This window comes from Rhinolophus sinicus, linkage group LG09, assembly GCF_036562045.2.
Source record: "Rhinolophus sinicus isolate RSC01 linkage group LG09, ASM3656204v1, whole genome shotgun sequence".
Lineage (NCBI taxonomy): Eukaryota > Metazoa > Chordata > Mammalia > Chiroptera > Rhinolophidae > Rhinolophus > Rhinolophus sinicus.
Genome location: NC_133758.1, coordinates 105044104 through 105069389, shown reverse-complemented (window position 1 = coordinate 105069389; position 25286 = coordinate 105044104). Strand labels below are relative to the sequence as shown.

At 42.1% G+C, this 25286-nt stretch overlaps 1 protein-coding gene across 5 annotated transcripts in view; it reads left to right on the top strand.

Moving 5' to 3' along the window:
* The window catches only part of SCRN1 (secernin 1), a 56845-nt gene that overhangs the window by 12772 nt on the left and 18787 nt on the right, over positions 1–25286 (top strand). For 2 of the 5 annotated variants that reach the window (XM_074340933.1, XM_019726177.2), the window contains exons 2-3: positions 7974–8133; positions 19076–19257. In XM_074340933.1, the coding sequence (XP_074197034.1) occupies positions 7975–8133; positions 19076–19257 (341 nt within the window). In that variant the 5' untranslated portion in view covers position 7974. Of the gene's footprint in view, positions 1–7845; positions 7867–7973; positions 8134–19075; positions 19258–25286 lie in introns of those variants that run through there. The other 3 variants (XM_074340932.1, XM_074340935.1, XM_074340934.1) reach the window with 3 other exon arrangements.

Sequence of the window (25286 nt, the reverse complement as noted above, 5' to 3'; positions counted from 1 at the left end):
CAAACCCAACAAACGTGCAGCCTGCCACCCCTGTCCCATCCCATGCTGCTCGGAAGTGTCAGCTAACTAGTGGCACTGAAGACCACAGGAGTTAACTGCCAGAGGTAGGTGTTGCCCTTGAAATTACAGAAAGGGAATATTAAGCAGCTCTTAAAAGACATCAAGTGACAATGAAGTATATCTTCAAAAGGTGAAAGCACATTTAGACATTGAAAGAAAAAAGCCAAATTTCTGAAGTCTGAACATATCAGACCTTGACAAAGGGGCAGCCGTCATCAGGTACCGTCTCTTCTCCTTGTGATGATTGAGCCTTTCCTGTGTCCCAGATGGTATTCTGAGCACTTCATAAGTATTTGTAAGTTTCAGCTCCTTTAAACGTCACCACAACCCTGTCATTATTTCTATTTATAGAAAGGTGACAGGGGGCTGAGATTCAAACCCAGGTTGACTCCAAAGCTTGCTTACTTACTCAGTGTCGGTCTTTCTTCTGTTAGATAGTTCCTAACTCAAGGCATTGAATATTAGAAGCTGGAATTCACATAGATATGGATAGCCCAAGCTTTATGCTCTACTATCTTGAGCCTTCAATGAAACACTTCGGAGAAGTTTTCTTTCAGGCAGAGCTTGGTGAGTCTGAGCTAATTTATGTGGCTTCCATCAGTGGGTGTTTACATCCCAATTTTCAGTTAGGTAATTTCTTCCCCACACACTTATTTATTCATTACTATTTCAATAGTAGATAAATGAGAGAAAAATCAATGTATAAGTATCATTTGTTCTGTTTTCAGTTCGGCAGGAATATCAATAGTTTAAAAAATATTTATCAATGAGTAAAATACTATAATAAAATAATGTCTTCTTTGCTCTTCTGGAAGTTGTTGTCCACAGACATCGGATTCAAACTTCCACAGTCTGCGCAGTAAAGCTGGGAGCTTAGAGAGTCAGGAAGCCTAGCTGGACATTTGCACAAGTGAAGGCACTTTGTCACAGTTATTTGCAAGACAGTTAAGAAGCCTATAGCTTCTAAAGACAGTCATTTCTCTGTCTCAGGCAATTGAAGGCTTTCTTATTACTGGATGAGGTGACTGATGAGGGGCACTCCTTAGCTTCTTGGAGATAAAAGCGCTGGGCGGTTTGGCAGGCAGGCGAAGAAAACCCCTACTTTGGCTCAGAGCATTCGCGCCCTTCAATAACTGCTCACTGAACTTGAGGACAAAGACCTTTTCTCCCAGGCAGCTTCCTTCCTCCTGGTCTAGACATTCTGTAAGCAGTCTCCTAGTTACAGGGGTACAGCGCTCCAGCCCCCCAAGCCTGCACCCAGCCTCCTTTGATTAGTCAGAGGATGAACGTTGGTAGGTGCAGCTCCTGTGCTGTGAAGTCCGGGGAATGTGGAGTTCTAACATCTTGTTCCCGAGAGGCAGTCACGAATTCTGAGAGGACTTTGATAAGGAGGGTAAAGATGGTTAGACATCGAGCGTCAGGATGCTTTACCATGGCTGATGGCACAATATCCAAAGCTGCGCAGTCTAGCGCTGGAGTCTCTAGCCACATGTGTCTATTTAATTAACAACAATTTCTTAAAAATTGTGGAAAAATACATAAAATAACATAAAATTTACCATCTTAACCATTTTTAAGTGTACACTTTTGTTGCGTTAAGTATATTCATATTGTTGTACAACCAATCTCCAGAATGTTTCATCTTGTGAAACTGAAATTCTCTACCCGTTCAGTATCACCCTATTCCCCAATCTTTCCCCAGCCCAGCCCCTGACAACCACCATTCTACTTTCTGTCTCTATGAGTTCTTTTACTCTAGGAACCTCATGTAAGTGAAACTAGACAGTATTTGCGTTTTGGTGACTGGCTCATTCCACTTAGCATGAAGTACAGAGAAATATTCTGAACAAGTACATCTTAGGGAATGCCTGTGAGTTCAACCATCCATGGGAGTTAAATTGGAGTGTTTCATTCATTGGAACTGTTAGTTTATTGCTAACCTGGCAAGAATCCTAATGGGTATTTAGTACAAAGAAGCCTTATTCAGTAGACCTACCCTTTAAGCCTGTTGCTTTTAAAGATTTTTGCTTGAGACCCACAGTCAGAGAGAAATGTATTTCAACCCAGTACATACACACACTTATATGTGAATACCCGAACTTAAAGTTTCTCGTACCTACACTATGTGAGATTCGTATACTGTATTCTTTTCTAAAAAAAATGCTTCTCTTAAAACATTGCTGATTTTACCTGCTAAATTGAAATCTTATCCACTCAGTTGATTTGATAACCCACGAAAAGGCCACACCATGCAGTTTGGAAACCAGTTGAGTCCACCTAGGTGTCTTTTCAGGCCTGTCATGTAACACTGCACCCCCCTCCCCACTCCCCTCCCCTCCCCCCATCTCTGGGTCCCCATAGCTCAGCAAATGGCTTCAGAATTACTCCTCAAAACAAACAAGTGAAAAGAATAACCGTGGCTTTTTTTTCTGGGTAGGCTCTGTTCACTGATTTTAATGCTGGTTTACATAGAGTGTAGTTATCATGGGAAATTTTTAGATGGTTAGACTCTGTTTCTCAAAGCCAAAGATAAATGGTGAGAACATTTTATGCAATACGTTTCTGCATTAGCATGTGTGATTGGGAGTTAATTGAATTTTAGGTTATTTTTCTTTATGGAGGAAAATATGACATCTCATAATGCTGTACAAAGGGGAAAGGAGAAAAATCGTAAAGTGTTTGTGTGATATGCATGAATAATTTAACAGTTCATAAAAATCCTGTAAATAAAAGTTTCAAAATGCAGTATATAGGTGAGTTAACTTGTTGAGTTATATATATATATATGTATATGTATAATTTTTTTCTAGTTTGAATATCTGGTATGTTAACCGGTATTTTGATAAATAATAAGAACAAAGTGAAGTTTCTTTCAGTCACTTTCAGAAGGATTTTATCTGAGGCTCAGCAGAGAACTGACTGCCTGCTGGGCCAGTTTTTTTTTTCCTATAAATGCTGTAGGAGTCCTGTCCACTCTTTGTGTGAATAATAGTAATGAAAATTTGTGTACTCCTTGAATAACTGAATTGGGCAGACTATAAAACAAACAAAAAAAAAGTAAAAGAAAGTTTCATAGAATAACTATAATAACACTGAATAAAAAATTTCATCTTAAATATTACTCAAACAAGAATTTGCCAGTTTTGAAATTTTAGATGTGTCAGGACATAGAAGAAGAGCAAATCTTTTTTCCTTTAAAATAAAATTCCCAAATTGGTAATGTCCCCTGGGTTTATTTTTTTAAAATCAGTTTTGTGATTATATAAGCATAAATATTTATAGGAAAATTGGAAATTAAAGGAAAAGATGAAAAAAGAAAAACCCAGAAAGAATTCAGTGGTCAGGCTAACCACGGTTACTATTTGGGGCATATTTCCTTCTAGTCTTTTTCTATGCACATTTTTACATAAGTAAGATCATTTGCTTTGGACCCTCTCCCCAAACCATTTCTCCCATGCAATTACAAACTCTTCACGAACATATTTTTAATGATTTTACAGTATTCCACCAAATAGATGTAGCATACATTTTAAGCCATTTCTCTGATGTGGGACAATTAAATTTTAATCAGTGTTTCACCTGTGATGAAGACTTCTGTGCACAAATCTTGCCCGTATTCCTGACCATTTCCTTAGGTTAGCAACATAGAAAGGGCGTTCCTCCACCATCCCTTTATCTCCAGCTAAGGAACTGTCTCCTGCCTCTCACAGCCAACTTCTTTGAAAAGTCATCGATATGCCCTGGCTCCACTTCGGACCTAAAACCTGGCTTTAGTGTTTATTGTGGGATGGACACTAAAATCCTTGCCGTGGCCTTCAAGGCCCAGCGTGGACCAGCCTGTCTACCTGCCTCTCCAGCCTCTTCCCCCACTCTCTCTGGCCTCAGCCACACTGGCTTTTTCATTTTTTGGCTCCTTTCCCTTTCTCCAGCCACAGGACCTTCAAACCCGCATCTCATGTCTCTGAAAGAGTCTTCCTCCCCTGCCATCTGTCCTGGGTGTAGGCAGTGAGATACCTGCTTGGAGGAGATGGTTGGAGGTTTGAAGAGAAGGGAAGGTACCAACAGTTTATTTAGGAGATAAAGAGAGGAACTGACCTGGGAAGTCCAGGGATTTCCAGGTAGCAGTGAGGGCCACTTTCATGGCGTGTTCCGAGTTAGGAATATGAGATTTGCATCAGGGGAAGTGGACTGGGCATCCAGGACTTTGCTCACCTTTCGCTTGCTTACACTCAGTCAGCCTGGCGAGTACAGTAGCTGCTTCCTAACGTTTGCTTTCTTCAGTCTTATAGAAGTGTCCTGCCCTCTCTTTGCTAATTCAATTTCTATGGATGACAGCACATTTTGTCATTTGAATCAGTGGAGGACTTCACAAATAAGTATTTCTGGGCTCATTGGAAAGTACAATGTGAAAATCTTCATGTCTGGGTTTACTGGGAAGTTGTAACGCTGCTCTGTCCAGTAGGATTCCTACTACCCACGTGTGGCTACTTACATTTAAACTAATGAAAGTTTGAAATAAAATTAAAAATTCAATTCCTCAGTCACACGAACTGCACTTCAACAGCCACCTGAGTCCATTGGCTACCGTAGCGGACAGTAGAGATAGAACATTTCCATCATTCCAGAAAGTTCTTTTGAAGCTTCAGTGTGTAGAATGGTGATCCAGGAAAAATAAGTGGATAATTAACCTTGACTAGTTTGCTACTGGTTGTGATAGAGTTTGTGTTAAAAAAAAAAAAAAAAAAAGGCATTAAAATTCTGCTCCCTCTGGCCTTCCCAATCATTCACAAAATTTACTGGAAAAGCCAGCCTCCCTGGCCTCACATGACCCTGGGCTTCTGTTGCTCACATCTTCACCAAGTGACCCAGATGACTTCCTGACCAAGCAGATGTCCTGCTTAAAGAACAGGTGTGTGTCAAAAACCTGTGGGTTTTATTTCTTTTCAAGAGATACACCTCATTAACATAACACCTGTGGATTTCTATTATGTGTTTTTAAAGCCATAAAGTAAGATTCTGCTCGGAGATGAGACACCAGTACTGTCGAAATGGCTCAATAGGGGAAGAAAGGAAGGCATATGACATATAAGAGACATACAGACACAGGTGAAGTCGTCCTTTCTCCATCTTATCTTCTTCTGGGTCTGTTATACTTTATTTGGCTGAGCTAGCCTTTCTCCCCACCCCCAAATTCTAGGAACCCTCTATAAAGGCATTTTGTCTTATAATTATTCTAGGTTTCTCTTACACACACAGAGCCTTTGTTTATCTCTCTGTACCCCTGAAGGCTGAAGATAATGCAGTTTTTGTGAAAGTGAAAAAGGTTAAGGGGAGAAAGAACTGGAGTCTCTTTATTTTCTTGCCTTTTCTTTCTCACAAAGGGGAGAAGGGATGTTTTTCTGAGCTCGGAGGGAATTATTTTCTGAGTTATGGCTGCCATGAGCAATGCAATGAAAAACTCTGACAGCCCAGGCTGTTCAAGTACAAACTACCTGGAAGTAGCCTGGATGTAGACAGCAATATGGTCCCTCACAAAGAGGTTTCTAAACACACAATGTTGCCAACGCTGCAGTTTGCTAACTGCTCCAGTTATGAGTGAGGTGAGTTGGTTCTGATGGGCTTGCTCAGCAGAAAATTTGAGCTGCTGCTCTATTTGAACAGTCAAAACCCAAATAAGATATCTTATACTCATGTAACCTCCTCAGTTTGCAAAATATGTTCTCAAGCATCATTTCGTTTGCTACTCATGATAAACCTATGGGCTGGGGCAAAACATTGGCAGAAGAGAATACCGAGGCTCAGAGAGGTAAAGTGACTTGCTCAAAGTCACACAGCTAGTAGGTGGTGGGGCTGAGTTTTGAATCCCAGTCATTTGGCTGAGCACATTGCTTTACTTCTCACCTATATTTTGGATTTGTAAAAATAAAATGTATTTAAATTGTGTAACTGGTGGCACAAATATGATGTTTGTTGAGTGGGGGTTGAAGAAAGAGAAACTTTAATTGGGTGGCATGGGTCCTGCTCTCAGGAAGCTTTATTTGAAAGAGTGGAAGAAGTACATTTATAAGCAACAAATGTACATTATCCTAGAACAAACTGAATGTATTAGTGCTATGGATGCTAAGAAAATAACATAGTTCTTTATACAACGTTTTCTGAAACAAAGGGATTTTGAATCAGATCTTGACAGATATGCACAAAGACCAAAAGAGGGGCATTCTAGCCAGGTGAGGGGTGGGGTGGTGAGAAAGAGTTGTAGAGAGTCAGCTTCAGTTTGGTGGGGGGTTAAGTGAGAATTGAACACTTGTTCAGTATTTATTGAAAATCTACCCTGCAGAAGACAGTGTGCAGAGCTGGGTTGTACCAAAGAGACACAGTCCCTGCTTTCATATTGCTTAGACATTGGGGCAAGAGACTAAGTATTGATCGTTGGTAATAAAATAATTTCACAGATATTTCAGATTTGATCGTTCGTACAGTACAGTGACATAAATTAGAGTGGCATTTGAGCTGGTCTGTGAAGCAGCAGAAGTTAACAAGACAGCAGGTTTTGGTGCATGGAGCAGGGAAAGGAGTGTTCAAGACAGAGAGCTCAGACTGTGCAAAGGCCCTGGGAGTATTGGACGGAACTGGGAAAAGGCCTGTGTGCTGGAGCTGAGAGAGTGGAGGGACGCGTGGCAGGAGATGAGGCTGGGGAGGGGGCACCCGCTTCATCAGACGTTAGACTTTGTTCTAAGAGCTGTGGGAAACCGGTAAAGGATTTTAAGCAGCAATGACATGACAAATACATCCTTTTAAAAAGATCACTTTGGCTGCCATGTGGCAAATGTTTTGGAGGGGGAATAATAGCAGTGATGGAGTAACCCCTTAGGAGGCTACGGCAGTGATGCAGCCTGGAGATGGTGGTGCTTGGTGCAGGGTGGTGGTGGTGGAGGTGGAGACAGTGGATAGTTTCCATAGAGATTTGGGAGATCGAACCTACAGGACTTGGTAATATGTTAGGTAATGGAGAAGCAGATGGTAAGGATGGTTCCTGAGTTCTGGATGCTCCAGTGAGATGGATGCTGGAGCTGGCCACTGGGATAAGGAACCTTGGAAAGGGATCCAGTTTGGGGAAGCAGATGATGCAATCAGTTTTGGACATCCAGTAGGCAGCTGGGTCTATGGCCTGGGAGCTCCAGGAGGGGGCTAAGCTGGGATTAAAGGTGTAGGTCATTGGCACATAAGTAATAAGGGAAGCTCTGGGTGTGGATGAGTTTTCCCAGAGAGAAAAGAGCACTAAATGAGGAATAAAAGACCAAGCAGGAAGGATGCTCAGTGGCCAAGTAGAAGAGAACAAGCCAACCCAGGAGCAGCTGAAGAGGTGTGAGGGAAACCAAAAGATGCTTGGGTGTGATGTCATTGAGGTAGAATAAAAAATATATTTAAAAAAAGGGAGTATCTTTCAATTTAAATCTAGACCCATTTCCATCACCACCCACAAATCTATTACGTGGCAGCCATGCATCTCCGAGGCATTTCTCTAGGGCACCGTTACAGGTATATTTATTTATTTTTCTGTGACTGTGACAGATTGCAGTGTGTGTGAGTTTTCTGCCTGGAAAACCCACCTCCTTTCCTATCTCCGACGTCATTGCTCTTTTGGCTGCCACTGCAGTTTGTTGCAAATCTGAGCTCGTTTAATCCCACGGAATACCAAACAATATCTGGTCTGGGGGGTGGGGTGGAGCTCTGTAATTCTACTCCAGGCGCCCCACCTTCATGTGCCAGCTGGGATCTCTTAATGAGCTCGCTGTACACAGTTCGGTACTAAAACTATTTTCACTGGTGAAATATGTTTGAAGAATGCACTGTTGGAATGTTCCCCGTTAGGCCTGCTTCCATCTCATCTCTGGCAATCTCTCCCTTTTCAGGATGGCTGTGGCGCCTCCGAGTTGCTGTTTGGTGGCTTTTCCGCCCCGTGCCAAGGATGGTCTGGTCGTGTTTGGAAAAAATTCAGCTCGGCCCAGGGATGAGGTGCAGGAGGTTGTGTATTTCCCGGCTGCCGATCACGAACCTCAGAGCAAAGTGCAGGTAAGTGATGCATTCGAGTCTCCTGATTAGCAGCCATTCTCTTTCTCTGGCTTTGCCCAGCACGCCTCAACGTCTTTCACGGACGCCTGCTCACTAGTCAGAACTTGCTTGTGGGCTCTGATGATTCCCTTTTTCCTCAGGTTTTGCTCAAAGCCTTAAAAACAGGGTCATATGGAGAATTCTATGTTTGTTGCTATGGCCCTTATTTTATAAGTAAGTAAAATATTTACAGGATTCCAAGTCAAGTCTACAAAACAAGGTACAGGCATCCCTTTGGAGATATTGCAGGTTCGGTTCCAGGCCACCGCAATCAAGCAGGTGTCATAATACAGCGAGCCATAATCTTGTTGCTGGTGGAGGATCTTGCCTTCAATTTGTAAAAAAGCGCAACATCGGTTGGGTACTAGACTGATCGGGGGGCATCAGTTTGTAAATTATATAAATGTCTAATCACTGTGTTGTACACCTGAAAGGTCTATAATATTATATGTTAACTCTAATTGAAAAAAAACCACAGCAAAACCCCACAACCTTTGTGAAGTGCAGTAACACAAAGGATGCCTGTATATTCCTAGAAGTCTAGTTTCTATTTTTGCCTCGTTTACTCCATTGCCTTTTTCTCCTAGAGATAACCATGTTTGGGAAGATTTTTGGTTTATCCTTCCGTTAAAAAAATTACATACGTATGTAATAAACTACACACACATACTCACACACACACACACACGCACGCCTGTGAGTATTCATTCCAGCTCTTCTCCTTTCTTAACATGAATGGTACCATGCCTTATACACTTTTCTCCACTTTGCGTTTTTCAACTAAAATCCTATCTTGGAGATCACTCCATACGGCAAACAGAGGTCTTCATTCCTCAGTGAGAGGTCCACAGCGCTCCACTCTGTGGATGTACGAGTATGGGGGTTTCATCCGTCCCATGTTACTGGATGTTTGGGTTGTTTTCCAGGCTTTTCTATTACAAATAGTGCTGAAGTGAACAAGAGCCTGGTCTTGTGTCTGTCGCAATGTTCTGGGCTTGGTTTACATATTTTTATTATGTTACAAAGTTGTTCATCAATTTCTATTTTGGGTGCTTAATAAAACAGTTCATGTCAGCATTTCTTTGGGATAGTAGGGGCCTAGACATGGGATTGCTGGTCACAGGGTAAATAAGTATGCGATTTTGTTAGATGTTATCAAATTTCCTTCGTAGGTGGTGTGCCATTTTGCATCCCCTCCAGCAATGTATTAACAAGACCTCTTTCTCCATATTCCCAGAATGTGTTGTCAAACTTTCATGATGGCTATTTTCTGTTAATTTTGTATTCTGCTATTTTTATCCTCAATATTCTAAAATTCTAAAAATTTTTTATGGGTTGCGTGAGCTCTTATCATTGATTCTTTTGGGTTTTCCAGGTACATTGTTATAATACCTACAAATAGAGATAGTTTGATCGCTCTTACACCTCTATTTTATTGTCTGATTGGCTTATAGCTTGGATTCAGTGTTAATAGCAGTGGATGGAAATTGTAGCTCTCTTTGCCTTTGGGCCTGACCTAAGTGGGGCAGCTTCTGGTGCTACCACATTAAGTAAGACGCTGGCTTGGGACTGAGATATAGGTATAACTTTATCATGTTCAAAAGTATACATCGATTTCTATTTTGAATAATTAAATAAGAAACCCTAACGAATAGGTATTAAGTTTTGTTAACTGTCTTGTCAGTCACTTAGTAGTCCTTTCAGTCACTCAGCCATCTCAGTGAGCAGATCCACTGTCACAGCTTGTGTTCAAGTCACCCTGTTTTATTTACTCATGGCCCCCAAGTGCAGGAGTAGTGATGCTGGCAATTCACATATGCCAAGGAGAAGCCGGAAAGTGCTTCCTTTAAGTGAAAAGGTGGAAGGTCTTGACTCAGGAAGGCATTTTATCATGTCACAGCATCACAAAATGAAGGGTGAGTGCAGTACAATAAGATATTTTGAAAGGGACCATATTCACATAAATTTTAGTGTGGTATATTGTTTTAATTGTTTTTATTTTATTATTAGTTATTGTGGTTAATGTCTTACTGTGCCTAATTTATAAATTAAACTTTATTATAGGTATGTATGCACATATAGGAAAAAACAGTATAGTTAGGGGTTGCTACTATCTGTGGTTTCAGGCATCCACAGGGTGTCTTGGAACATATATCCTCCACAGAGAAGGGGGGAACTACTGTATAAATATATTCGAAATAAATATTTTAGAAAAAATGTGTTTTCTTTTGAGCAAAATAACTTGATCTTTTCATCTCATGGTTACAGTCATTTTAGGAAATAGACTAGATTCTTTTCACTAGTTAACCCATGCTATAATATTACTTAAAAACAGTATGGGTTGAATTATGTCCCCTTGCATAAATTAGTAGTTTGATACATACCAGAATGAGTCTCTCAGGCAGCCCTGACCTCTTTTCTGAATTGCATGTCTGTGTTTTGAGCTGCCTCTGTACATTTCCACATCCACATTCTGCAGGTAAAATGGCCTCCCAGGTCAGAACCCAGTTCGTTTTTGCCATCTCATTTGCTCCCTTTCCTCTAACAGGACCCTTACGTGCCACATAGTTTAATCTAGAAACCAGAGGGAAACATTGACTTGTTTTCCCACTCATCCCCAGATGCACGGGGACAGCTGTCACGGAGTCCTGTTGCCTTCTGTCCTGTGTCTCCATCTCCTCCCACTGCCCCCATCTCCCTTCCATAATCTGCTTATTGGTGCCCCAGTCTCTTTCTTCTGTATTCTTATCCCTGCAGAGTCACCAGAATTTTATTTTCCCCAGAACACAGCTCTGTCACTACCTTGTTTAAAAAGGTTGGGTTGCGTTCATAGGATGAGAGCCCAGGCTGATTTGTATCTATGCCATTTAGAACTCTTCCCAACTGGCACCCTGCTCACTCCTCTTTTCTTTTCTTTTCTTCTTTCAAATTAATAGGCTTTATTTTTCAGAGCAGTTTTAGATTTACAGAAAAAGGAACAAAAAGTACAGAGAGTTCCTATATATAATCCCTCACCACCCCCACCCCCGCCTCCCAGGTTCCCTTATCATGAACTTCACGCATTTCTTATGATTGATGAGCTAGTACTGACACCTTCTTAGCCACTAAAGTCCAGCGTTTACATTAAGGCTCACTCTTGGTGTTGTACATCCTGTGGGTTTGGACAAATGTATGACACGTCTCCACCACTACAGCATCTGAGTAGTTTCACTGCCCTAAAAATCCCTTGTGCTTTGCCTATTTATCTCTCCCTTCCCCCAAACCCTGGCCATACTTTTGCCTTTTCCAGGATGTCATGTAGTTAGACTCATAGAATACGTAGCTTTTTCAAATTGGCCTCTTTCATTTAGTTATTTGCATTTAAGATTCCTCCTTAAGTCTTTTCCAGGCTTGCTACTGCATTTCTTTTTAGTGCTGGGTAATATTCCATTGTCTGGAGGTACCATAGTTTATTTTTCCATTCACCTATTGAAGGACATGTTGGTTGCATCCAAGTTTTGGCAGTTATGAATAAAGTTGCTATAAATATTTGCGTGCAGGTTTTTGTATGGACATCAATTTTCAACTCATTTGGCTAAAAATACTTTTTAATGTAATAATGATAGGTAATATATTGATAGGCAGTATATTGAATAGGTTATATACTGATGTGGTTCAAAGATCAAATGATATTAAAAAGGTTTGCAGTGAGAAGTCTTATTCCCCCTATTCCTATCTCGGATCCCCATAGTATGCAATCCTTCGTAGTAATTTCTTGCACAGCCTTTTAGTGTGTTATACCACTGCTCGTGAATATGAATACTTAGCCTTCTTTTCTTTTTTCATGAAAGTAGCACATTATATACACTCTTCTGAAAGTTGATTTTTTAAAATATATCACTTCAAACTCACAAAAAAGATCTACAATTTGCTTTTTAGTTTGATAACACTTTCTAAAGGGTCTTCTCTATCTGTACATAGAGTATCATTTTTATAGCTGATAGTAGTTCATTGTGGAGACATTCCATAATTTATTTAATCTGTCCTCTATTGGTGGACACTGGTCTAGAAAGTATAGCTGTGAAAGACATTGCACATAAGTCATTCTGCGCATGTGTGGGTATAGCCGTGATACCCTTCCAGATGCGGGATGACTGACCCGGTCATAGGGTGACATTTTTGTAGTACTTGACCTCCATAAGCTTTGTACAATTCCATGTTTATTTTTCTGTCCTCATTTTATAGATTTCCTCTTCCAGCTTACACTGTCAGCCCAGCTGTATTGAGCTGCTCATTTCTTGAACAAACAACACACTTGTAATTCTCTGTGCTTTTGCTTTCTCTATGCTTTGCTGAGAATGTTCTTCCTCTCCCCTCCTGTCATCTCCTTGGTAGACTTCTATCATCCTTTAAGGCCCCAGCACAGGTATGCCCCCTCCCTGCATGTTCTGCCTTTATAAATCAATTGACCTTTACAATCACCTGAAACTAGGGGGATGAGTTCTGGCCTGGGAGGCAGGGTCCTGGGTTCCAGTCTTGCCATCCGCATTTACTGTATCTTGAATCTTTGAGACTCAGTTTCCTCATTTACCAGATGGAGATTATAACATCCACTGTGTCTGCCTTACAGGATTTTTTGTGATGCACACGTGAGCTGACATGTGAAAGGACTATGTCATCTCTAAGGAGAACACTTGTGCAGAGAGATATTTGTTCTTTGTTTTAAAACAAGGAATTGACTAGTGCTGAGAGCTTCTGTGATTCCAGGTCTCAGTTCCCAAACTCCTATCTTTAGCACATGCTTCTGAATTTGCTTTTCAAACTTACACTTAGGGCTTTAATTCCCTTACAGTTACACCTGTAACTTGTTCCAAGTACAGAATGTTGGGTTCTTGTCCATGTTTGGGCCTATGAGCTACAATAACTTTCATAAAAGCACTCACTAGCATATAGAAAATGTGTTTTAACTATGCAGAGTGAGAATTTCCCATAAAAAAACCCAATCTATTCCTCAGGCATTTCAGGACATTTCAAACATACAGATTCCACGGTTTCCCTAGAAATGCCCTACTTGAGTGTTGAGGTCTCAGAAACTCTTATTCTGAGAATTCTGAGAAAGTCATCTGATTGCTCATCCACTCACCCACCCACTCTTCAGCTGCTCCATCCTTCTAGGCAGACTTCCCTTCCAATTTGTTCACTTACCCACCCTTCACCTTTCCCTCAGTCTGTCCACCTATCTGCCTGTCCGTTTATCTAGTATATGTCAACTTCACTTTGCCTGAGACTGCGAGACTCAGAAACGGGGTCCTCCAGCACAGAGTTCCTCAGTTTCTAAAATTACACTGCACGTTTCTGTTTAGCTGCACAGTTGGCAGATTGGACCATTTTATTTTACGTTCTTTAGTCTTTCTCCTGTGGATTCTTTTTTTTTTTTTTTTTAACAACTCCTCTTTTGGTTGCAGAGTAGGATGGATAAATATGTGTCTATCTGTGAAAGCCCCATGGTCCTCTCTGATGATAATGTACCTCTGTGCATGGCAGGATTGATCTCAACTTTTCCTCAAGCCCTGCTCCTTTCTATGGGGCGGGTTGCTGAGGAAGCACATGAATAATTTCCTGGGAGACGATGATGCTGATGTGTGCGCATGCCCATGGATGGGTGTAGCTCTATTCTTCTATGGTTGAACCTTCTATTTAGGAAAAAATATGGATATAGCTGTAGAATACCGTGTTCCAGTAAGACAACAGATTTGAACTAAAGTTTACGTTATTTATACTTGGTGCTCAAGAGAATAATTGTATCACTATTTGTGGAGACAGGATTCTTGACAGCCAAGTCAGGTTTGACACATAATGTTTTTTTTTTTTTTTTTTTTGAGTCTCTTATTATTATATAATAAATCTTATCTTCATTATTTCCCTCCTTTGAAGTTTTCATTGTTTCTTTTTTGAAAGTTCATTTTAATTTATGTCCATTTTCCACTACACAGAGTTCTGTATGGGATAGTATCCTCAGTGAGGTTATACGAGACGTTCACAATTTGGGGCAGGCTTTTGGTAGATCATCTCTCTGTTCTTCCTTAGTGAAAATATTTGCAAGAAGAATAGAGAATTACCAACGAATGATAGCTGGTAGCATTGTTAGTGTAATTGTCCAGATGGCGGCTTTAGTGTGGTGTGTGGGGTCTGTGCGTGTGGGGGCATCTGAGTTTTAATTCTGAGTCTATCTCTTATAGTAGGAAACACAAGTCATTCTCGGATCAGAGTGCTGAGCAAAGCGCCACGGCTGCTGGCCAGGTTGCACACCACTCTTCCTGTCTGTTTTTGTTTGTTTGTTTCTTCTCTTCATTCTCAGGAGCAGGAGACCCAGGCTTGTCAGCAGCATCTCCCTCACCCCATGGGAGAGTGGCTTCCCAGGGTCTTCCTTCTATCATGTCCCCTTTTGTAAGCCTATTTCTGACCCCAGGCCTTTGCATTGCCCATCCTCAGAGAATCCTACAGCCTCAGGGAAATAAAAAGCAGTTCTTCTAAAACGTGGTTGACGTCTTCTTTAGTCTTTAGGCTCATGAATCTTAAGGGCACACTTTCAAAACCAGTCAAGTGGCAGACAAGACACTGGGATAAAAAAATTTAAAAAGCCCAACCAACCAACCAACCAACCAACCAACCAACCAACCAACCAAATAAACAAAAACTCTGTGATAATTAGCAATGTTGCTTTAGGGTTGCAAATTTTTTAAACTGGAAGTATTTCTCTACCACATCCCACTTTCCCTGCCTTTTTTCCCCCCACCCTGAGAAATCTGGCTGACTCATCGACTGATCTCACAGTGGTTTTCGCTGGTGGCGCCAGGTTGTGTTCACCATCCGAGTACAGTAGGAAAGACACAATGGTTGCATTTCATGAATTGAAACGTCTATTGTGTGAGTGGGGGCGATCCAGAAATAGCGTGTGTTGGAATGTGCAAGGGGTAGGCGACAGCATGAAGCTGATTTTGCTTTTTCATTTTTGCCACAATCACACAAAATACTAAAGGGCTTGCTCTGCAGAAGCATTATCTTTTGTCTTAGTCTCTAAGGCCTTGTCAAGGCTCATCTTTTCACCTTCCAACCTGGCATGTGTCCCCAGGAGCCACCTGAGAGAGAGGCAAGCTCAATTCAGACAATACCTTTAAAACTTCAACGTTTAGCATTAGGCAGGGCTGACATTTAGAAGTATGCCTCACTAACCTGCCCACTCTGGGCATTCTCTTATTGTTATGTGGCCTGGGCACCCAGAAGTCACACTAGCTGACATTTGTTTTATTAAAGGCTGATTAGGAGTGGATGTGGGACAGCAAGACAATTTGCTCATCACTTTCACAGCTTCATAACGGAAGTTGAGGCCAGAACTATCCCTGCAAAAATTGATCTTTTAAGTGGAGAATGTTTTCTTTTTTTTCCCCATTTTCTTGTCTAATAGAACTTTGGCTAGGAATTTTGATGCGGGGACCTAAATGGTGTTGGCCACGCTGAAAGAAGATGTCAGTTGGCGTTTGGATTTTTTGTTTTCCTGGTGAGACCTTCTTTGCTTCCTCCAATCTGCCTTATTCTCTACCTCGTTAGTAATGGGGAAAATGTGAAGGTCATTGAATTTTATTTTAAAAAATGACTGCCTGCAGTGTTCATGTTCCAGACGGCTGGCTTTACAAAGTTTAGCTAATTACATTGTGTTCCCTGTTTACCAGGTTGGCTCCCGAGGTAGGATTTTAAATAACCAATGTTTGTGAGGCAACCGTGTCCATCATCCCCGTTCCCTCCCAGACCTGGGTGTGATTGGTCAGATTTCAGACACAGTAGCGTGTGTGTGAATTGCAGCCCAAGAAGGGCCCACACTAGGCTTCTGAGGTTTGTGACAAAGATGCCCTAAGGGGCATGTGTTATAGGCTCACTAAGACTTGGGTGCACACACACCCATCTCCCCATCTCTCCCTCCTCCTCAGCCCCCCATTGTGTAGCATATGAGGGGGGTCTGGTGCATTGGCTTTCAGCCTAGCGCTTGGGAGGACTGATTTGTCCCATCTGGCTCCTTGGGGATCTTCTTCCTTCCTCCTCATTCTGAGTTTGGCCTGAAAAGTGTCAAGCTGGCCGCATAGATTTTTGAACTCCCACAAAGACCATATGGTCTTTCTAATTCAATTTTCAACTGTTTTGTTGGTCAGTACTTACTGAGCTCTTGCAGTCCTGTGACTCAAGACCATCGTTGTAGTTCCCTAAGTGGCCTGGGGGCGGGGGGCTCCCTGCACTATGAGCACACCTTTGCATCACCCATCTGTCTCTTCTCAGGCTCTTATCTCTGTCTGGAATACCTTGACGTCTGGCCCATTTTTCAAGATCAACTCAAATGCTCCCCATTTGATAAAGCCTCTGACCACTTGGATGTGTTCCCTCTTTCCTTTGAATCTCTGTTATGCAACCTCTGACCTTTGTTATTCATTCATTCATTCATTCATTCATTCATTCACTCCTTCCTTCCTTCCTTCATTAATCCATTCGAAAAAAGGTGTATCGATAGCTAGTATGTGCCACCCTGGGATATATCTATGAACTGAACAACAGAGACATCTCCCTGCCCTCAGGGAGCTTACATTCTAACTGGGGGAGATAGCGTACATAAACAGCACATGCAATATGTAAGTCAGATGGTGTTTTGGAAAGGGCTAAATAGAGTGGAATGTGAAAAGGAAAAAGCAGAGCAGGACTGGGTTGGTCAGAAGTACAAGGTGTGGGGGCATGTGCAGTGCATGCGAGGTAGACAGGCTTCAGGGACACCTACTGAAGCTGGCCTGGTGCTATAATAATTTGCACATGTGCCTTCTCCTTCTTTCCCAACCGAAGGGACAGGGATTGGACATCCTCATTGATTCACCTGCAGCAGCACTTAGCGTAAATACCTTGTGTGTGGTTGGTGCTCTGTCACTAATGGGTGAAATTGGACATGGACATGTAACACTGAATTTAAGGACAAAGAAGTAAACCCATTTCTTATTTTTACGTTTTCCCTGACCTTAAAAAACAAAACAAAACGAAACAAAACAAAAAGACATTATGATAAACCTATGCTTAAGAATCTGAGATTCCTTCCCTCTTTACTCATTCTTCTCAAGACAGAATCTGTCACTGGGGCTCAGTGTGCACAGGGGTTGTGGATAGCGTTGGCCAATGCCTGAGGTACTTTGGGCATGACAGAGTGCAATTTTAAGATATAAACTTCAGTTATGTTTAGAACAGCCCAGAGGAGCGTGGTTTGTTTCCTGCTTTGGCCAGCTTTTGCTTGAAAAGGATCAATTTTTAAAGTAAATAAGTTTTGTGAACTGCATAGGGGAAAACATTTCAAGAGAATATTTCCTTACAGTTTGCCATGAAAAACTCCAGGGTCTCTTGACAACCTCCGGATTTCATCAGCTTTCAGTTTACAAATATTTATCGAGTGAAATAACATTATCTCAGCGCAGAGCAATATGTACCAGGGACTGTGAAGATACAGATGTCACGTGACCCAAGAGTGTGGTTGCTACATGCATTTCAGCTCTTACCTGAGGTTTAGAGATTATGGAAAATCAATGCAGAAGAACTTCCTGGGCTGCATTCAGCTGATATAATTGGGTCTTGAATCGAACGAAGATCTAAGGCCGCAGTCGATGCAATGCTTTCAGCTTCCCAATTTAAAATGTAAATGGCTTCCACAGCTGATAGAATTCTCCCTTGAGAGCTAAAGAGCTCTGTGTAATTTAGAGCTCTGGGTTGCATACTGCATCAGCCACACAAAGAGTGTGTCATAGGCTGATAGAATGTCAGAGTCAGGAGGCTGGTTATAGATAACCTGGTTAGTTATCCAGTGGAGTCCTCCCATAGGCCCCAAATGGGGAGGGAAAAGAACGAAACAGCAGGTAAGGCTCTGAGGTACCCAACCCCGGTCCCACGCCGATTCTTCTAGTTGCCTCTCGGACACTTTGACCTGTTTTATTATCTTCATGCTTCCACGTGAGAGTTTGTATGAAGGAAGGGTTCTGAGGCTAGACATACTTTGGAAGAAATAATTTGATCTGGATTAGCTCATTCATTTTCCAGGTGAAGACACAGCCGCCGGGAGAAAGTAAGACATGCAGCTCTAAGCGACGTGCCCTGCAGTTCTGACAGCAGTTAGAACTTTGCTGCTCTGGGACTGTCTCCTGATGTGTCCCTCTCCTGGGCTTAGTGTAAGGATCAAATGACAGACAGGGAAGCACACTGGATGAGCGTGTACATTTAATGCGTTAGTTACGTGGAAGGTATTACTATCATCTTCTCTCCTCTACCACTAGAGCCATCATGTAGGTCATCAAACTGTGTTCCAGGGAACCCCAGGGATCATTGCAGAAGGGTCATGGACCGCCCTTCTTCAGACAAAGCATCTCCCTTTTATCTGTTTTCTATAGTAGGCCTCTAGGTAAAGTTTCTTTTATAAACAGGGCTCTGTAGCGTTAAAAATGTTTGAAAACCACTGATCTAGAAGGAAGTTTGCAAATGAGAATAAATAGCTGCGTTTGTTGGAAATGCTGGTGGCCGTCTGTGCCTATTGAAGTGACTAGACACACCATTCAGGGCAGAGGTTGGCCGAATGCCTGGTGCAAGAAGATGACCATCATCGGTGGAAGCATTAGGGGCAGTTGGCTTGAACCAAGGAGACTAAACACCGAGTGAGTGGTAAGACTGAAACTCACTGTGGAGACGTTCGAGCTGTAGTGAGACTTGAGGTGTCTTTTAAGTCTGCTGTTCCCAAAGCCTTTCCCTCTTTTGGTCTTTTTAATACTGATGTGGTGGTTTGTTGTAAATACCAAGGTGAAAACTAAGTGGTACCTGCCGCTTAATGTCCTTTTCTTTCCCATCTTCATTTTTTTAGTGTACTTATATTTCAATCGACCAAGTTCCCAGGAGTCATGCTATTGTGATAAGCAGACCTGCCTGGCTTTGGGGGGCAGAAATGGGAGCCAATGAACATGGAGTGTGCATAGCCAACGAAGCCATCAATGCCAGAGAACCGGCGGCAGAGACAGAAGCCCTGCTGGGGATGGACCTGGTCAGGTACTGCACGGGGATTCTCTGAACCAACTGCCCAGGGTAGGCGGGGCACGGGGACAGGACTTCCCTCCCTCCAAACCTCATCTTCGGTAACTCAGTCCTTCCTAAGAAGACATGTGCCTTTTGACATAAATTTCAGGTGATAGAAAAAAGAATAGATTACAGTGGAATATTATTCAGCAATAAAAACTAACCCAGTACTGATATATCCCACAATATGATGAGTCTCAAAAACATGCTAAGTGAAAGAAGCCAAACACAAAAGGTCACATGTTATATGATTCCATTGCTAGCAAATATAAGCATAGGCAAATCCATAGAAGCAGAAAGTAGATTAGTCGTTGCCTGGGGAGCAGGAGTGATTCCTAATGGAAATAGGGCCTCTTTTTGGGATGTTGAAAATATTCTAAAGTTGGATTGTGCTGATAGTTGCACAATTTTTGAATATACTAAAAACCACTAACCTGTATTTTAAAATAGGTGAAGTTTACGGTATTTGAAATATATCTAAGATATATAAAAGGGGATACATATAAAATACACAAAATATAAAGGAAAAAAGAACAGAGATCACTCCCCTCCTTTCCCCTCTATGTCTCTGTCATCTTTTCTTCCTTTCCCTGCTCTTCCAGTCACCATGTAACAGAAGGAAGTGGACATGTAAGCTTGACAGGACAGGGATCTTTTCTTTTTTTGTTTATTTTTTATTAGTTTCAGGTGCACAAAACAAAGTAATATTAGACATTTATCACTTATATCCCTCACACTGTGTCAACCCCCTTCCCCCATCCACTACCCCTCTGACATCGCACAGAGCCATTACATTTCCACTGTCTCTATTCCTAATGCTGTACTCCACTTCTTGTAACTATATACATATACATATATATATAAAATTATAGTTGACATTCATTATTGTTCAGCTTCAGCTTCAGGTGTACAGTGCAGTGATCAGGCATCTACATCATCCCTGAGGTGGTCTCCCTAACGAGACAAGTGTCCATCAGATACCCTACAAAATCTTTACAGCATTATTGATTACATTCCCCAAATTATCTTTCATAACCCCGTGGCCATCCTGTGGTTACCGATTGTGCTTTCTAATCCCCTTACCTTCCCCTTTATCCCCTCCCCCCTCCCATCTAGCAACCCTCAGTTTTTCCTCTATATCTCTGAAACTGTTTCTGATTAGTTCCTTTATTTATTGTGTTCTTTAGATTCCACATATAAGTGAGATCATATGGTGTTTGTCTTTCTCTGTCTGACTTATTTCACTTAACATAATGTTCTCTAGGTCCATCCATGTTGTTGCAAATGGTAAGATTTCTTTCTTCTTTATGGCTGCGTAATACTCCATTGTATAAATGTATCACAGTTTCTTAATCCAGTCGTCTACCGATGGACATTTTGGTTGTTTCCATGTCTTGGCTATTGTGTATAGTGCTGCAATAAACATAGGGGTGCATATATTTTTTTGAATTAGAGTTTTGGATTTCTCCGGATAGATACCTAGCAGTGGAATTGCTGGATCATAAGGTAGTTCCATTTTCAGATTTTTGAGATACCTCCATACTGTTTTCCATAGTGGCTGCACCAATCTGCAATCCCACCAACAGTGCACAAGGGTTCCCTTTTCTCCACATCCGCGCCAGCACTTGTTGTCTGTTGATTTATTGATGATAGCCATTCTGACTGGGGTGAGGTTGTATCTCATTGTGGTTTTTATTTGCATTTCTCTGATGGTTAGTGAGGTTGAGCATTTTTTCATATGGCTGTTTGCCATCTGTATAGGACGGGGATCTTTGTCTGCTGGTTTACTACTGTGTCACAAGCACCAGGAATGGTGTGCCTGGCACATAGTGGGCAATCAACGACTGAGTTTGGAATGAATGACTGAAGTAGACGGGGAGCTGGAATGAAAGAACAGTCTGCAATGTCTTTCCTTTTTCTGAGATAGTGAAATGCAATAGAATCATGGACATAGTTGAAAAAAGATTGGGCTGGGAGCCGGGGTCCTTGGTTTTCACTGTGGATATACTAAGTTCCGTCACCTCTCTGGGCCACCGTGTCCTTATTTGTTCCGCGTGAGGCTTTAGATTGGATGACCTTCAAAGAGCCTCCCAGACCTAACATGCCATAGCAAGGAATAGCGGTTTCGACATTTTGGAGGTTTTGTAGGGAGAAAGTGCATATTTACACAGAGACCCCTGTGGTGCAAGCTTCTGCCAACCGACGGATAAGTCTGTTAGTGACACCCTTTTGGTGGTATATTGCCTTTTATGCCTTTCTTACCTTTACTTACTATTCTGGTTCTTATAAACTCAGGAGGAGCAGGTCCCCGAGGAGGAAAAAACCTCCTATTTACAATCAGTTTTCTCTTGATGAAGAGAATAACAAGTTTTGAGCTTATTATGTGTTGACAGCTGTCCCAGTATTTTTACCTCCATACTTAATAGAAATCCTGAAAATGAAACGTTGATGAAAGTATGCCCCCTTTTTGCCTCATTTATAACCTTGCATTTTGAGCTATTATATTTGTGGTAGGGGGTTTAGAGCACAGGCAAAGATCACCATTTTAACTGTTGATTTCTAACGGACGATGGAAGGGAATTTTTTTGTTCTTCTTCAAAGCCTCTGATATATCTTTTCAAGATTATCAACCCATAAACGCCAAGGGTTTCCTGAATATCTGCTTTGTACTTGACTCTGTCAAGCTCACAAGAGCTTCAAAGAGATTTTAGTCTGTTGGCAGGGAGACAACAAAAAATGGAACTATGGAAGACTTTAAGACCAATTTAAGACAGTTGTAGGAGAGATGTGTCTCAAAACAATCCGATATTTGTAGCCACATGAATGACACAGAATTCTAGGTGATGGCCCTCTGCAAACACTGCTGGATCCTCAGATATTATCAGGGACTGCATGTATTTGGGAATGCGTGCTTCGAGAAGGAGGTGCTTGTGAGGCTAGGAGATGTAGACAGAGTTTACTTAAAAGGTTTCACACAAGGTTCTTCCAAATCAATGCAGCACTTAATGTCAACTCATTTCCTTCCTGCTTGTAGCCCTCTGGCTGAAGGCTGGGAATGTTTCAATGTCCAAAAGTCATGAGCCCAGAGGGGACTTGCAGACGCCTTGATTGTGGGGAAAGTGGAAGATTACAGTTGCCCCTTGAACAACGATGTGGGTCCACTTATATGTGAATTGTTTTTTTTTTCAATAAATACTGTCAAGGATATTTTTTCTTCCTTATGATTTTCTTAATGATATTTTCTCTAGCTTACTTTATTGTAAGAATACAGTATATAATACATATAACATACAAATTCTGTGTTAATTGACTTCATGTTATTGGTAAGGCTTCCTTTTGGTCAACAGTTGATTAATAGTAGTTAACTCTTGGGGGAGTCAAAAGTGATACGTAGATTTTTGACTGCACAGAGGTAGGTGCCCCTAACCGCTGACCCCATGTTTAAGGGTCAACTCTATTTGCATCCGAATCCCTATAAGGATACCAGGCCCATCCCCAGAAGGGGAGGAGTAGTGACTATTTTCATGACTTTACCCAGGGCAGTGATGTATCCATGGTGAATCTATTTATAACTTAGTTTACCTTAATTGGGATGTAAAAGAACAGGGGTGTCCCTAGCCTATGGAGGCATAGCTATCAAAAGCATAAGCACGCAGAGTTCCGAAACACAGGGGAAGTGCAAATGTGACTCACCCTCCTTAGTGATATACGCTAACATTTCAGGAATGGGCACAAGCAAGCTGGACATACCTGTAAGGAAGTCATGGGTCCCAAATAGGGATTTGCCCAAGGATTAATAAAACAACAACCAACCGAGGGTGTGAATTCAGGAACATCTAACTCCAAGACCTAGAACAACCTGGACCAACCGTATGCTTTAGAAGGACTTGAATTGCCCTGAAGGTTGATGATGTCAGAGCGAGCCTCTGACATTGGCCCAGTTAATTTCATCCCTGTATCTGCCCTGCTTACATAGTGAGGTGAGGCAGCCAGTGTGACATCGGGCGTGGGGGCCAGCAAAGCGCCGTTCTCATTTTGAATTTTGTGAACGTGCCCTATCTGAAACTGTTATGAGAAGCTTTCAAATCGGCCCTTGATGTGTGTGACTTGTGGCCCTCGATCCCGTAGCCCTGGTACCGCTGCACCTCTGAGTCTCAGGTGGACAGTGTGTAACCCCGCTCTCATTCATGGCCCTGGGACTGTGGAGAAAGTTGTCCTGTCCTCTTCCATGGCAGGGAGACCATGTGGGAATGGTCAGGTGGGACAAAGGCGTATCTGTTCTCCACGATCCTGGCACGAAGGGTAAAATGAGAGTGATGTCTGTGGATAAGTGTTGAGGTCCCGCTGCAGACACTGTGCATGAGGGCACCAAAGTCCGTGTGAGAGCCTGAGGGTCAGTATTGGGAGTCTCCGTGGGGAACGCAAACAGGCAGCACAGCAGAGGAGTCAGTTAGATACTGCAACAGAGAAGTCACAGCTTCCGAAGGCGGGGCCATTGCCCGGACCGGGTATTCACATGCTCCTAGCATGTTTGCATGGGCAAGTTGGAGCCCTGCAAAAGCCTGGGGACAGGTCCTGCCTGGAATGTGTGCAGGAGGGAGTGTGACCAAGGGCCACCAGGGACCTATGGGAAGGAGGAAGCCGCCCTCGTGGGTGCACAGCTTCGAGGTATAAGGGGCGCTCAGAGCATGTTTGTTTGTTCCAGGTCCTCAAGATAGGGACCTGTTGGCTTCTCCGACTTCTTTGGAGGAGATGGCACTGAGCAACAGAAAGTCAGCTTAATTCAATCTTGTAATGGGTTTATTCTTTGTCACTTTTCCTAAGGGTTCAGATTCACAAATCATTGCCTTGGCACCAAGTCTTCCTAAATGAGCTTAGATTGAGAAATGCCAAGTGAATCGATATATAATTATGTGATTATGAAAATAAGCCTGTTACAAGAATAAATCTGTAGCATGTAGTTGCATTATTTTCTCCCTGGCAGCACAGTGAAATAAATGTCCCTTCAGGAAGAATCAAACTGAGTGAATTATAATAACGATACTTCTCAAGTCAAACGTTCATCAAAAACTGGCCTATGCTACCATTGTAACTGGCTCCATTGCCTCCGCTCTAAAACTCTGTGTTTCTGCCACCAGAAATGTAATTTGAACAAAGAGATGAATAGATGGACATTTACTGAGTACATAGCACATGCCACCCTCTTTCAAATCAGCCAGAGAGGGAAGTAGTACTGTTTTCTGTGGTACTTTACAGATGAGAAAAATCAAGGTTCCGAAAGGTTATGTTACTTAAGATCATAGTGCCAGTGGGTAGCAGAACCAGACGCTAGGTCCCTTTATCTCTGAGTCTTTTTTTTTTCTGCCACAGTGTGCTACTTCTCAAAACTTATTGATCACTTACATCCTTGGTCCTGGGCATTTGAGCTATGTATTTTCGTGTTCATTATCTCATAAAACCCATCCTCATAGTAACCCAATGATGTAGGTACTTATTTTATAGGTGACATACAACTGAAGTTGCAAAAGATTATGGAACTTGCCCACAGTCACACAGAGGGCAAGATCTGTGCCCTCTTTACGGAGTCTATTCATTGGAAGGGCTGGGAAGGGATGGCTATTTCACTTCAGAAGAAACATGTGCTTTATGATAACTGAAGCTGTAAGCCACACCGATGAAGGGAGGCTGAAAGGCAGGAGGAGAAATACGTACAAAAGGGTTGACTGTGTCCTCACCAGCCACCTGATTTATCTGTGTCAATATTATGCACCAAGGACAATGGCTGGCTACGAAACACTTCTGTTACTAACCCAAATACCTACTGTAGACTAATAGAGAGCAAGGCTGCCCTTGGCAGAGATATCCTTTTGCCCAGAGGCAGGAGGGAGTATAAGTCACCAAAAGAGGTCTTGCTCCATGGGAGACAGAGCTGGAAAAGAGGAGGAAAGGTCAGTGGATGAGCTTCCTTTCAAGAGGGAGAAGCCACTGGGATCCTGACTCTT